Genomic DNA, 14,293 nt, shown 5'->3' with positions numbered 1-14,293 from the left:
AAGTGGGCGGGAGAGGAAGCTGCTGGTGATGCTGGAACAAATATGGCCGCCCCGGCGCCCGTCGGCTCCTCGGGCTCCCGCAGTCCTCTGCTAGCCGCCGGCCTTCGGCTGTTCCCACTACTGGGGCTGCTGCAGCTGCTGGCCGAGCCTGGCCTGGGCCGCGTCCACCACCTGGCGCTCAAGGTAAGGCCGACCGGGGCCGGGTAGGAGCGGGCCGGGGGCCGGAGGCCGCGGCCGCTCCTGGGGGCTGGGGGCAACTTTGGCCCAGAGGAGGGGGGGTGTCTGTGAGCGTTTGGGTTCCCGCCCTTTTTCCCGGGCGCGGTCTCCCTCCGAGAGCGGTCTGTTGGGAACTGTGGGAATGGCGGGAGTCCTCGGTCTGTCTGGAAAGGGCAGGAAGATTCGAGCTGAGAGAGGGGAAGGGGCTGAACTGCGGCGTAACCCCGAAGGACTCCGGAGGCCGCGCTTGCAGTCCCTGCTGGTTTCCCTAGCTTCCTTGCCGACAGCAAGCTGCTTTTCCTCCTCCCTTCTCACCTCCAACTTTTATGCCCCACTTAGCTTGTCCGCGGTCTCCACTTGTCCATGCCCTTGTACTTGGCAGAACCTTTGCCTCAATTTCCTGGTTCGGCTTCGGGCGCACTCTAGAGTGATCGAAGCGGGAATCTCCAAGAGGAATTTCAAATCTCGCTTGAAATACGTGACCGGAAATTTAAACCCAACATTTAAAATATGTTTCTAATTAGAGGGCCTGCCTTTTTAGCTCTCGCTCCTGTCATTGTCTGTCTAGGGAAGAGATTTATGATAGGCCTAGAATGATCCCTTGGATCTTGCTTTATAGCTCAAAACATGCCTCCAGGCGATTCAGCAGGTTAATAGGTCTGGAAAGTAGAAAAATAAATCGTTATGACTCAAAGCCTTGTGCATTGTTTTCATAATATACAATTTTCTTAGAAGTGTGGGATTGTGGAAAGTTTGTCTTATTAAAACAGTACTTTAACAAAGCATTGTATTTTGTGAATGTACAGTTTAAAGAATACAGAATCTGGATTAAAAACCCTGGCCAGACCTCTACTCCATACCCTGGCTATCAGTTGTTTGTAAATAAAATGTATCCTGATTAAAATGGTTCTCAACCGCAGGAAGCCAAGTGAGTCGTGGCTCCTTTTGAGAATCTGCTGAAAGGTGTTGAATCTCTCCCCAGAAAATGCAGTTAGAAATGTAGGCAAAACTTTCTTGGAATATCAAGGGCTTTATAATCCTGCGGAAGGTTATCCATAGGCCCTAGTTCCCAGGTTTATGACTCCAAGAGATGAACTCCTAAAATTCTTTCACTTTATAGTTTGGGATCATGAGTGTTAGATGAAGTCATGCAACTGAGTTTATGTAGTTTATAAATTAGAGATAAAGCTAATACTAGGACACACTGGATCATGTCTCTTGGCTTTGGGCATTTCTAAAATTAAAGTGTCAGACGGACAGCATCAGTAGGTAAATACTGACCATATTGGTATAGAGGAAAAAGTATACTATCCTCAGTGGTAGAAGCAACCCGAGTTGGTGTAATTCTGGTGATTGATGTCTCCATATTGTGCTAAATTAATTAATATTTTTCATCTTTGTAATTGTTTCTCAAGTACTGTGGTGCCCTTTCCATAGTCAATACTGTAGATGCTCCTTTTCTCTTAAAGTAAACAATATGGCGTTTTGCCCAAGGAAATGGAAATCACCTGAAGAGAGCCTGTCCGAGCAACAATATTAGATTATCTTCTTTTGCTCGAGACTGAGAGAAATAGGAGAATTTCAGCCATACACCAAATAGACAGAATAGTATTGTGAACTCCCATGTAGCTGTCACCCAGCCTCAGTAACCATTAACCAGTGGCTAATTCTGCCCCTTCCCCACACAAATCACTTCACTTGCATTCTTTATTTTTTAATTAGAAACAAGTCTTTTCATTTTTTATTCAATTTTCTCATCCCATGCTGCATTTTCCAACATTCTTCTGGTTTTCTCAGTCTTCTCAAATTTCTTCTCTTTTGTTCTTTCTTTAGATTCCTTAACTTTTTGAAACAACTTTATTGAGGCATAGTTTATATACATTAAAATTCACCCATTTTAAGTGTACAATTCAGCGATTGTTAGTAAATTTACTGAGTTGTGCATCTATCACCACTGTTCAGCCATAGAACATTTCCATCACCTCTGTCAGATCCCTTGTGTTGGTTTGCAGTTAATTCCTATTCCCACCCCCGCCCCAGACAACCACTAATCTTTCTGTCTCTGTAGATTTGCCCTTTCTGGATATTTCAAGTAAATGGAATCACACAGTATGTGATCTTTTGTGTGTGGCTTCTTTTATTTATGTTGTTGAGGTTCACACATGTTGTCCTGTGTATTAGTAATTCATTCCTTTTAATGGCTGGCTACTATTCCATTGTATGCATATACCACCTTATGCCCAGCCATTCACCAGTGATGGACGTTTGGGTTTCCTTTTTTGGCTGTTGTGAATAATATTGCTGCAAACAATCACATGCAAGTCTTTGTGGGGACATATGTTTTCATTTTGGGGGGTGATAGCTAGGAGTGGAGTAGAATTGCTGGGTCATATGGTGGATCTGTATTTAACTTCTTAAGAAACTGCCAAAGCACTTTCAAAGTGACTATACCATTTTACAGTCCCACCAGAAATTTGTGAGGGTTCTCCTTTCTCCATATTGTGCCAACATGAGTACTTCTTATGTTATTCTAGAGTGAATCAAAGTCATCATGTTGTTTGATCCATAAATATTTCAGTATGTACCTATAAGAAACAGGCACTCTTTCAAAAACATAACTACAATGCCATTATAACAAAAAGTTAATCTTTAATATCATGAAATACCAAATCAGGTTCAAATTTCCATTGGTCATAAATGGATTTAAACTTTTTAAAAATCAGAATCTAAATATTGTCCTTACAGTATGATTGGTTAATATGTCTCTTAAGTCTCTCTTGATCTAGGGAATCTCATTCCTCCAAGCACCCCCGTACTGGATTTTGCTGATTATTTTTTTGTGGTATAATTTAGTATGTTCATCTATCCTTCATCCTATGTGGCCTAGATATGCTGGATCGTGTGTGTGTGTGTGTGTGTGTGTGTGTGTGTGTGTTTAAGGAAAGCTAGAAATTCAGGCTTTTATGTGAAATTAGCTAGCAACTAACTCAAATTTAAAAATGAAAACAAAACATGGTGTTGGCCAAATATAACACATTTGTGGGCCAGTCTAGTCAGTGGACTGCCAGTTGGAGAGCTGTTTAAAATATAGAAGTGGCTAGGTAAGTGACCATCAGCTAGCTCAGTTAAATGTTTCTGTATTTATTTTCTAAATTCAGTTTGTGAGAAAAACTAAATTGAAGTATCGTTACTCCACTTGCTTTATATTTGAAAACGGTTTAAAATGTGAAGTTATTGAGGAACATAAAACACTTCTTGTGTTCTAATATTTAGTGAAAAGAGCAGAATTGTATTCTAGTATTTAGTGAAAAGTTTAAAACAACTTTTTTAAAAAAGGAGAAAATACACCAAAAATGGTAGTTGTCTTTAGGAATTATGGGAATTTTTTTTCTTATTTCATCTCCAGATCTGACCGTTCTACTGAGCTCTGGACAAGTATATCCGATTTCTTAACCCCCATTTCCACTCAGATGGCTCATAAGCACCTCTGTATGTTAGAAACCAACCTGTCCTCCCATTCCCTTCACCCTCACCCTATATATACTCTCTCTCTAGTTTTTCTTTTCTTAGTATCTGGGACCACCAGCTGCTCATTTTCTTAAGTCAGAAATCTTTTATTCTTATCTTCTCCTCATCAAGTTCCATAGATGTGTGTTCTGAATAAATAGATCTCCAATCCATTCACTGCTCTCTGTCGTCACCGCTGCGACTGTTGGGTCTAGGCCATCCTTGTACCTCACGGACCTGTGCGGTCGGTCTCCTCATCGTGCCTGGTGTCCTAGCATTACTCCAGTTTGTATTTTGTTTTGTAGCTGGAATGATCTTCCTAAAAGCCAAAGCCAGTCGTGTCACTCCCCTTTTAAGCCCATCAGTGGCACCCTGTTCCCCTTCGGGGGAACTCACAACTCTTAGACTGCCAGTCTTTCTGTTAGCCAGCCTCCTCTCTAGTCTCATTGCCCTTCCTTTCTTTAGTTTCTTAGTTCATGTGTGTGCAGCTTGGTGAATTTTTTTAATGACTGGATGTACCCACATAACCAGCACACCAGAAGCCCCTCTGGTTTTCTCTTCCAGTCACTAAAAGTCTTGAAATAACCAACACACACCTAAACGAGGACGGGAGAGGTCTTGTCCTGCTCAGTTTTGTACTGTAAGGCCATACAGTACTGTAGTGGGGATCAAGCAGATCGATGGGGCAGAATAGGAAGCACAGATGAGAGACTTATGTCATCCTGAGAACTTGATGTGCAGTAGACGGGGCCTCACAGGGCCGTGGAAGTTAGGACAGATTGCTCTGAAGTGCTCTTAGGGTAACTAGCTGGCTCTCCATGGGGGCGGGGGGGAGCAGGGAATAGATGCCTGCCCTACAAAAAATATATATTCTGGGTGAATTAAAGACCAAAATGTGAAAACAGAACTCTAAAACTTTTAGAATAACATATCGTGAATATTCTATGACTTTGGAATAGAGAACGATGTTTTTTAAAAGACATTTAAAAATACTATCAGAAAAAAAAAATTAAAAAAAAATACTATCAGGAATAAAGATTGATAGTTTTTTTTTATTTTATTGAAATATAGTTGATTTACAATGTTGTGATAATTTCTGCTGCACAGCAAAGTGACTCAGTTATACACATATATATTCTTTTTCATGCTCAGTTTTGTACTGTAAGGCCATACAGTACTGTAGTGGGGATCAAGCAGATCGATGGGGCAGAATAGGAAGCACAGATGAGAGACTTATGTCATCCTGAGAACTTGATGTGCAGTAGACGGGGCCTCACAGGGCCGTGGAAGTTAGGACAGATTGCTCTGAAGTGCTCTTAGGGTAACTAGCTGGCTCTCCATGGGGGCGGGGGGGAGCAGGGAATAGATGCCTGCCCTACAAAAAATATATATTCTGGGTGAATTAAAGACCAAAATGTGAAAACAGAACTCTAAAACTTTTAGAATAACATATCGTGAATATTCTATGACTTTGGAATAGAGAACGATGTTTTTTAAAAGACATTTAAAAATACTATCAGAAAAAAAAAATTAAAAAAAAATACTATCAGGAATAAAGATTGATAGTTTTTTTTTATTTTATTGAAATATAGTTGATTTACAATGTTGTGATAATTTCTGCTGCACAGCAAAGTGACTCAGTTATACACATATATATTCTTTTTCATATTCTTTTCCATTATGGTTTATCACAGGATATTGAATATAGTTCTCTGTGTTACACAGTAGAATCTTGTTGTTTATCCATCCTATACTATATAATAGTTTGCATCTGCTAATCACAGACTCCCGATACTTCCCTCCCCCACCCCCTGATAGGTTTTTTGAAGGAGAAAAGTATCAGGAATAAGGATCAATAGGTTTTCTCCTTCAAAATGTAAAAAGACTTAAATAACAAAAGAAAAAAAAAAGACTGGGAGAAGATACTTGCAGTATAAAAATCAAAGATTAGTAGCCAGAATGTATGAAGAACTTAAAACAAAATCCAGGGACTTCCCTGGTGGCACAGTGATTAAGAATCTGCTTGCCAGTGCAGGGGACACGGGTTCGATCCCTGGTCTGGGAAGATTGCACATGCTGCGGAGCAACTAAGCCCGTGAGCCACAACTACTGAGCCCGTACACCGCAACAAGAGAAGCCACTGCAATGAGAAGCCTGTGCACTGCAATGAAGAGTAGCCCCTGTTCACCACAACTCGAGAAAGCCCACACACAGCATCAAAGACCCAGTGCAGCCAAACATAAATAATAAATAAATAAATAAATATTTAAAAAATCTAAAAGGAAAATGGACATATGATATTTCATTTTTTTTAATTTTTAATTTTTTTTAAATTTTATTTTTTTATTTTTGGCTGCGTTGGGTCTTCGTTGCTGTGTGTGGGCTTTCTCTGTTTGCGGCGAGTGGGGGCTACTCTTTGTTGTGGTACACGGGCTTCTCATCGTGGTGGCTCCTCTTGTTGCAGAGCACAGGCTCTAGGCGCGCGGGCTTCAGTAGTTGTGGCACGCGGCCTCAGTAGTTGTGTCTTGCGGGCTCTAGAGCACAGGCTCAGTAGTTGTGGCACATGGGCTTAGTTGCTCCGCGGCATGTGGGATCTTCCTGGACCAGGGCTTGAACCCTTGTCCCTTGCATTGGCTGGTGGATTCTTAACCACTGCGCCACCAGGGAAGCCCAGACATATGATATTTTTTAAAAAGCATTTCACAGAAGAAAAACCCAAATGGCTGATAAACCTAGATGAGGTGCTCGAACTCATGAAGTACCAGGAAATGTAAATACAGTCAACATCAGCCTTGATTTTTCCCCAAAACTGGGAAAAATGAAATGTTTGACGACATCAGGTTTCAGTAAGGATGTAAGGAAACTTTCGTATACTTTGGGGATCCATTTGGCAATTTCTAGTAAAATTGAAAATGTACCATCTAGATATATATATATATATATATACCCTCAATCCCCACACAGATAATGCATAAGATATGTACAGGGAATGTTCATAACAGCATTGTCACAGCAGAAGATTGGGAATTAACCTGAATGCACAAGTAATGCTTTGGGGAAATGGATGTACTGTGACGTACATAGTGATGGAACACAAGCAGATAAAGTGAGGAATTAGAGCATATTCAATGTATCAACATAGTTAGGTGCTCAAAGAATACCGTGTTGTCTGAAAATACAAGTTGCCAGACATACACATACATTGTGACACAGTTTATCTAAATTTTAAAAACATAGCCATGGCTATATGATGTTTCTGGTTATGGATACGTCCAGTGAAAAATAGAAGTGCACTTAACCAATTCATGAGCTTGGGAAGCCATGGTGGAGGGGAATAGGATTCAGTCGAGGTACAAAGGCGCTTCACTTTGTCAATGAAGTTCTGTTCTTTTCCTCCTTCCCGCCCTCCCTTCCTGTGGCTCTGAAGCAACTACAATACAGACATTTGGTAATTGCGGGGAGTGGGTAGATGGATATTTGACGCTATTCCTTTTACTGTTCTACAGCGAGGGGTATTGTGAGTCTTCTGAGGGCAAGGGCTCGCTTGTCTTGCTGACCATTGATTGCGCAGGGCCTGACACAGATGAGGATTCAGGAAGAGTATGTTGAATGAGGAAATGAATGTGTGTCTGTGTTCCAGATTTTCGAAAATGAGTGCTTACTGCTGGAAAAAGTATGGTTGCCAATGTTTATAAAAATAGAAATTCTCTGCACCTGGGTGGTGGGCTTGTGAGTGCTTAGTACGTGGCTGATCTTGTTATAGATGCCACCAAACAGCAAGATTATAAATTATGGCTCTGTACTTTTCTGTTTTGTTTGGTTAGTACCACTGAAAAGCTACAATGACTGAAAAATGTGTTTTAAATATTCTTAGATGTAAAAGGAAAACACCAAACTATTATTATTAGTTTATACCTGAGCGGTAAGGTTGCAGCTACTTTTCTGTACTTTTTCAATTACATTTTCTGTGAGCATATGCAAGTTTTATAATTCAAAATAAATGATATTAAAATAAAACAGATTAGAGGGAAATCTCCAAGTCCTGAATAGTTTTCACAAGGTGGTGAAATAGTAGTGACTCGGGGGTAGGGGAGAGCTTTGATTCTTTTTTTCCCTAATATAGTTGTCTCTTTTTTTTCGGCCACAGCATGTGGGATCTTAGTTCCCTGACCAGGGATCTAACCCGTGCCCCCTGCGGTGGAAGCACGGAGTCCTATCCACTGGCCCTCCAGGAAATTCCCCATTTACAATTTTTAAAAATTAAATTTGATTACATAGGGAGAGTGGGAGGGAGGGAGACGCGAGAGGGAAGAGATATGGGGATATATGTATATGTATAACTGATTCACTTTGTTGTAAAGCAGAAACTAACACCATTTTAAAACAGTTGTACTCCAGTAAAGATGTTAAAAAAAAACAACAAACTATCCTATTCACTCTTTTTTTTTTTTTTTTTTTTTTTTTTGTGGTACGCGAGCCTCCCTCTGTTGTGGCCTCTCCCGTTGCGGAGCACAGGCTCCGGACGCGCAGGCTCAGCGGCCATGGCTCACGGGCCCAGCCGCTCGGAGGCATGTGGGATCCTCCCAGACCGGGTCGCGAACCCGGTTCCCCTGCATCGGCAGGCGGACGCGCAACCACTGCGCCACCAGGGAAGCCCTCCTATTCACTCTTAAAGTCAAATAAAAATGATATTTTTGAATACAGTACTTCATTTTCAGAGGCATAGTTTACAGAAAACCAAAAATTTTTTTGCTTGGATAAAGTGTAGATTAGAACAACAGAAGTTATAATTACCTTTCGTAAAATATTTGAAGGAGTCAAGTAGTATTTAGTATATGACAAGTAAGTTTGCTTTTTGGTGACCTAAGAGCTTTTCTATTATGAATCCTCGTCCTTCCTGTTCCCCACCCCCTCAGTTGGATTCTTCCGAGTTAACCACTGGTACCATTTGGTTGGTCCCTTCCACATTAAGGTATTCATATACACATTCCCCACGCGTATGTTTCTTTCTTTTCTTTTTTTTGGTGTAATCACTTTATAACATCTAAGTCAGGTCAGGGTTTGTGCAGAGCCCTTCGATGACTTCTAAGCCAACGTCCAGCCATCCTGGCCTCTTGCAGTCCTCCGTCCACAAAGCAGAGGTTCACCTGGGGGTGGCACTCCTGGGTGCCGAGGCCCAAGTGCCCTTCCTCTTTATGCCTGCGGGCTGGTGCCCAGCCCCTCCCAGTCCCTGCTCAAAGATGCCTTCCCGGTGAAGCTTTCTCTGGCCAGCCTCGCTTAGGCAGCAGTGCTGCGCGCCCTCCTCCTCTGCCTTCCCTGCTGTATTTCTCGGTAGCGCTCATCACCGTTGAGCAGATGATGTCTTATACTGTTTATTTGTTCTTATCTGTCTGTCTCTAGCAGAACGTAGGCTCAGTGAGAGAGGCCTTTTTGTTCATTTTTTCAGTGTTTTGTTGTCAAAACCCAGAGCAGTGCCCGTAGGTACGCAATAAATACTTGCTGAATGAATGAACTTTTTCAATTATTAGTTGTGGATATTTTTAAAATGTTAGTATATATATGGGTCTACTTCCTTCTAACTACTACAATAATACTTCATTGTAAGAGGGACTCACCATTTCTAAAAATCATTCTTTTGTTGATGGAAATTTATAGTGTATTTTTATTGCTTGATTTTAGCTGTTATAAACAAAGCTGCTGTGAATATTCTTGTCATATATCTTTGTGTATTTCTGTGGGGTAGATTCCTAGGAAAGGTACCAAATAGCCCTCTATAAAGGTTTTATCAATTTACACTCCACCAGTAGAGTATCAGCATGTTCAGGGTGTTCATTTACCCACATACTCCACAGCACATTAGGTCTTAGCTTATGCCAACCTGATAGGGAAAAGGTGACATCTTGTTTTAAGTTGGCTGTTGGTGAGGTTCAGGATCTCAGCATGTTTATTAGCCCCCTGCTGTCTTTTAATTTCAGGTCTTCTCTGTAGACCAGAAATTTTAGGGAAACTTATTTCATAAGAATATACTTTTCAGTGTATATATGTTCTTAAATGCTGGTAAAGCATTTGTGGTGGGAAAAATAAAGTTGCATGCAAACAGAAAACATGAAGGAGAGAAAAAAAAATTGCATCCATAATTAAGACCCAAAACTTCACTTTTTAAAAAATAAATTATTAATTTATTTTTGGCTGTGTTGTGTCTTCATTACTGCGCGTGGGCTTTCTCTAGTCGCGGCGAGTGGGAGCTACTCTTTGTTGCAGTGCGCGGGCTTCTCATTCCGGTGGCTTCTCTTGTTGCAGAGCACGGGCTCTAGGCGCATGGACTTCAGTAGTCATGGCACGCGGGCTCAGTAGTTGTGGCGGCTCTAGGCGCATGGACTTCAGTAGTCATGGCACGCGGGCTCAGTAGTTGTGGCTTGCAGGCTCTAGAGCGCAGGCCCAGTAGTTGTGGCACACGGGCTTAATTGCTCCGCGGCATGTGGGATCTTCCCGGACCAGGGCTCGAAACCCATGTCCCCTGCATTGGCAGGTGGATTCTTAACCACTGCGCCACTAGGGAAGCCCCAAAACTTCACATTTTAAATAAACTTTTTGGGTAAATTTTTGGCTTAGAATTTCAATAATCTTAAAGTTTTAATTTTACTAAGTAGTTTATTGCAAATGAGAACAAACCTTTCAGGGGGCTTCCTTGGTGGTCCAGTGGGTAAGATTCCGCACTCCCAATGCAGGAGGTCCAGGTTGGATCCCTGGTTGGGGAACTAGATCCCGCGTGCATGCTGCAACTAGGATCTGGCGTGCTGCAACTAAGACCTGGCACAGCATGCATGCATGCATGCATAAATAAATAAATTTATTTATTTACCAAAAAAACCTTTCAGAATAATCTGAGATAATCCAGAATCATCTGATGCTGCATTTTTTCTGAGATCCTCTATGATAAATTAAGTACACATTAATTCAGATGGAGTCATCATCATCATCAAACTGATGCTTATTTCTTTGTTTGAACTAGTACTTTTGAGATTATAACTGTGGGCCAATTAATGTTTCCACCAACTTCGGATAATATCAGTCTACTAAGGAAGGCCACGAAAAAGTATAAGTTTTTACAATCAACCATATAAATATGTACCTGGGAACAGTCCTGTATTTTGTTTATGTTCTGGTAGCCTTGACTTCTCATGAGTAAACGAATTCATTTAATTAACTTGATAAGCAGTTTACTGTGATTAGGAATATAACTTGTTTTTATGGTTATTTTTTAATTCTTCTCCTATATGGGGAGGAATGTAAGGGAACAAAATTGACCACAAGTTGATGGCTTGAAATTTTCTATAATAGAAAAATTTAAAAACAAAAGATATACCATTTATTTGGTTGTAAAAAGTATTAATTTTCCTTTTTTCTTTTTCGGCTGCACCATGTGGCATGTGGGATCTTAGTTCCCCGACCAGGGATTGAACCCGCATCTCCTGCATTGGAAGGCAGACTCTTTACCACTGGACCACCAGGGAAGTCCCTGTAAAAAGTATGAGGTGGATAAGAGCACAGGTTTGGGTTTTAAACAAACCTGAGTTAGAATACTGGCTTTGCCACCTACTACCATTACGATTTTAAGCAAGTTTTACCACTCAGAGCCTCATCTGTAAAATGGGCATAACAACACCTGTCTCACGGTGTTGTAATAAGAGTGAATGGGGGGTGATAGAGTTCTTCCTAGCACAGTACTGGGTACAAGGTCAAATGTTTGTGATCTCTGTGATCCTTGGAGAAACAGACAGACCTTACTGCTGGTTCAGTGCTAATGGAAATGATTGAGTGGGCTTTGAAAATGTAATTAAATCTTCATTGCTTGTGTCAGATATTGTCATCTTCACCCCACTTTGGCAACTCCTTGTCTTGCCTCCTTTTACTTTGTCGCTCTGCCATCAAGACACTGACCTTGCTGCCTCTTACCTGGGAGAGTATCTGGAGGGACAGATGTGAGTGCTGAGGCTTCTCTCTTCCCCTCTCACACCCCATCCCCAGATGTTGCCTGTAGCACTCTGGCTGTAGCACTGACAGTGGGTGGGATGTTCATCCCAGGGCCCCCAGATCTCTGGCTTCCTTGTGGTAGAAGGAGAGGTTTCCTTGTTCCTGGACAGTTAGGCCTGGCTGTTGGAGATTTTTTTTGAGACTGTGTTTATCACCAAGAGTGTTTATCACTTCTTGGGCCTCAGCCCTTAAGGGTGTTTTGTAAATATTGGTTTATTTACATTGAATTAAATCAAAGTTGAATGAGTGGTTAGAATGTTTTGACCTTCCTGGTTACTTTCAATCTCAAAGTTTGTGTCTCTATGATTTGTATAGTGAAATACAGTTTACAAAGTCACTTCCATACGTATTTTACTTGATATGGTGACATGATAGCTTAGAATGGAGTGTCAGAGGTTAGGTTAGGCGAGGGTCCTGCAGTTATTACTGGCAAATGGTAATACTTAGAAATTATAACGATTGATTTTTTTTTTTTTTGTAATTACAGATTAACACATGGTCTTTGTTAGAAATTTAGAAAATATAGAAAAGTATAAAGAAAAAATTGCTACCCACCATCCCACTAGTACTAACCTTTTCATGGTTTGATGAATTTCTTTCAAATCCTTTATAAATAATTGTAAATATACATACCTTTTAATTTTTTAAAACAAATTTAGCTCTTATTGTATATAGTTTGTTTCTGTTCTTTGCATTTAATATTTTTTCTAGCTTTATTGAGATATAATTGACAAATAAAAATTGTATGTATTTAAGACATACAATGTATGTGTATGTATGTGAATAGTTAAGATTTACTCAGCAGATTTCAAGTATACAGTATTTTTTTTAAAAAAAAAATAAATAAATTTATTTATTTATTTTTGGCTGCGTTGGGTCTTTGTTGCTGCGCGCGGGCTTTCTCTAGTTGCTGTCAGCAGGGGCTACTCTTCGTCGTGGTGCATGGGCCTCTCATTGCAGTGGCTTCTCTTGTTGTGGAGCACAGGCCCTAGATAGTGCGCGGGCTTCAGTAATTGTGGCACACGGGCTAAGTAGTTGTGGCTCGCGGGCTTAGTTGCTCCGTGGCACGTGGGATCTTCCTGGACCAGGGCTCGAACCCGTGTCCTCTGCATTGGCAGGCGGATTCTTAACCACTGCGCTACCAGGGAAGCCCCAAGTATACAGTATTGTTAACTGTAGTCACCACGTTGTACATTAAATCTGCAGAACTTACTCATCCTTCGTATCTGAAACTTTGTACCCTTTGACCAACATCTTTCCATTTCCCTCTACCCCCAGCCTTGGTAACCACCATTCTGCTCTTTGCTTCTTAGAATTCAACATTTTTAGGTTCCACATATAAGCAAGACTGTGCAGTATTTGTCTTTGTGTGTCTGGCTTATTTAACTTAGCGTAATATCTTCCAGGTTCATCTGTGTTGTTGCAAATGACAAGGTTTCCTTCTTTTTTAAGGCTGAAAAATAGTCCATACATAAACACACATTTTCTTTATCCATTTATCTTCTGACAGCTACTCAGATTGTTTCCATATCTTGGCTATTGTGAATAATGTTACAGCTATCTCTTCAAGATAGTGATTTTACTTCCTTTGGATTTATACCCAGAAGTGGGATTGCTGGATCATATAGAGTTTTTTTTTTTTTTTGGCCACTCCCACGTCTTACCGGATCTTAGTTCCCCAACCAGGGATTGAACCTGGGCCATGGCATTGAAAGCAGTGAGTCCTAACCACTGGACTGCCAGGAAATTCCCTAGAGTGCTAATTTTAATTTTTTGAGGAATCTTCATACTGTTTTCCATAATGACTCTTCTAATTTACATTCCCACCAACAGTGTACAAGAGTTCCGTTGTCTCCACTCCCTCATCAACACTTGTTGTCCTTTGACTTTTTGATAATAGCCATTCTAACATGTGTGAGGTGATATTTCATTGTGGCTTTAATTTACATTTCCCTGATGATTAGTGATATTGAGCACCTTTTATGTCTTCTTTTGAGAAATGTCTATTCAGGTCCTTTATCCTTTTTTAAAAACATTTATTTATTTATTTTTGGCTGTGTTGTCTCTTGTTACTGCACGCAGGCTTTCTCTAGTTGCAGTGAGCGGGCTTCTCATTGTCGTGGCTTCTCTTGTGGCAGAGCATGGGCTCTAGGCGCGCAGGCTTCAGTAGTTGTGGCTCACGGGCTCTAGAGCTCAGGCTCAGTAGTTGTGGCTCATGGGCTTAGTTGCTTCGCGGCATATGGGATCTTCCCGGGCCAGGGCTTGAACCCGTGTCCCCTGCATTGGCAGGCAGATTCTTAAGCACTGTGCCACCAGGGAAGCCCTCTTTATCCATTTTTAAATCAGGATATTTGTTTTCTTGCTATTGAGTTGTTTTAGTTCCCTGTGTATTTTGGATATTAACCCCTTATCAGATACATGGTTTGCAAATATCTTTCCTCATTCCGTAGGTTGTCTTTTCACTCTGTTGATTGTTTTCTTTGCTGTGCAGAAGCTTTTTTGTTTGATGCAGTCACATTTGTCTATTTTTCTTTTG

General features: G+C 41.0%; 1 protein-coding gene across 1 annotated transcript in view; it reads left to right on the top strand.

Annotated features, from left to right (window-relative positions):
- The window catches only part of GPR107 (G protein-coupled receptor 107), a 72,060-nt gene continuing 57,767 nt past the window's right edge, over window positions 1-14,293 (top strand). Inside the window, exon 1 of the mRNA XM_024126187.2 lies at window positions 1-183. Within this exon, the coding sequence (XP_023981955.1) occupies window positions 43-183 (141 nt within the window). The 5' untranslated portion in view covers window positions 1-42. The remainder of the gene's footprint in view (window positions 184-14,293) is intronic.

This window comes from Physeter macrocephalus, chromosome 13 (assembly GCF_002837175.3).
Source record: "Physeter macrocephalus isolate SW-GA chromosome 13, ASM283717v5, whole genome shotgun sequence".
Classification (NCBI taxonomy): Eukaryota; Metazoa; Chordata; class Mammalia; order Artiodactyla; family Physeteridae; genus Physeter; species Physeter macrocephalus.
The sequence above is the reverse complement of the archived record's forward strand: the minus strand, read 5'-3'. Positions and strand labels throughout refer to the sequence as shown.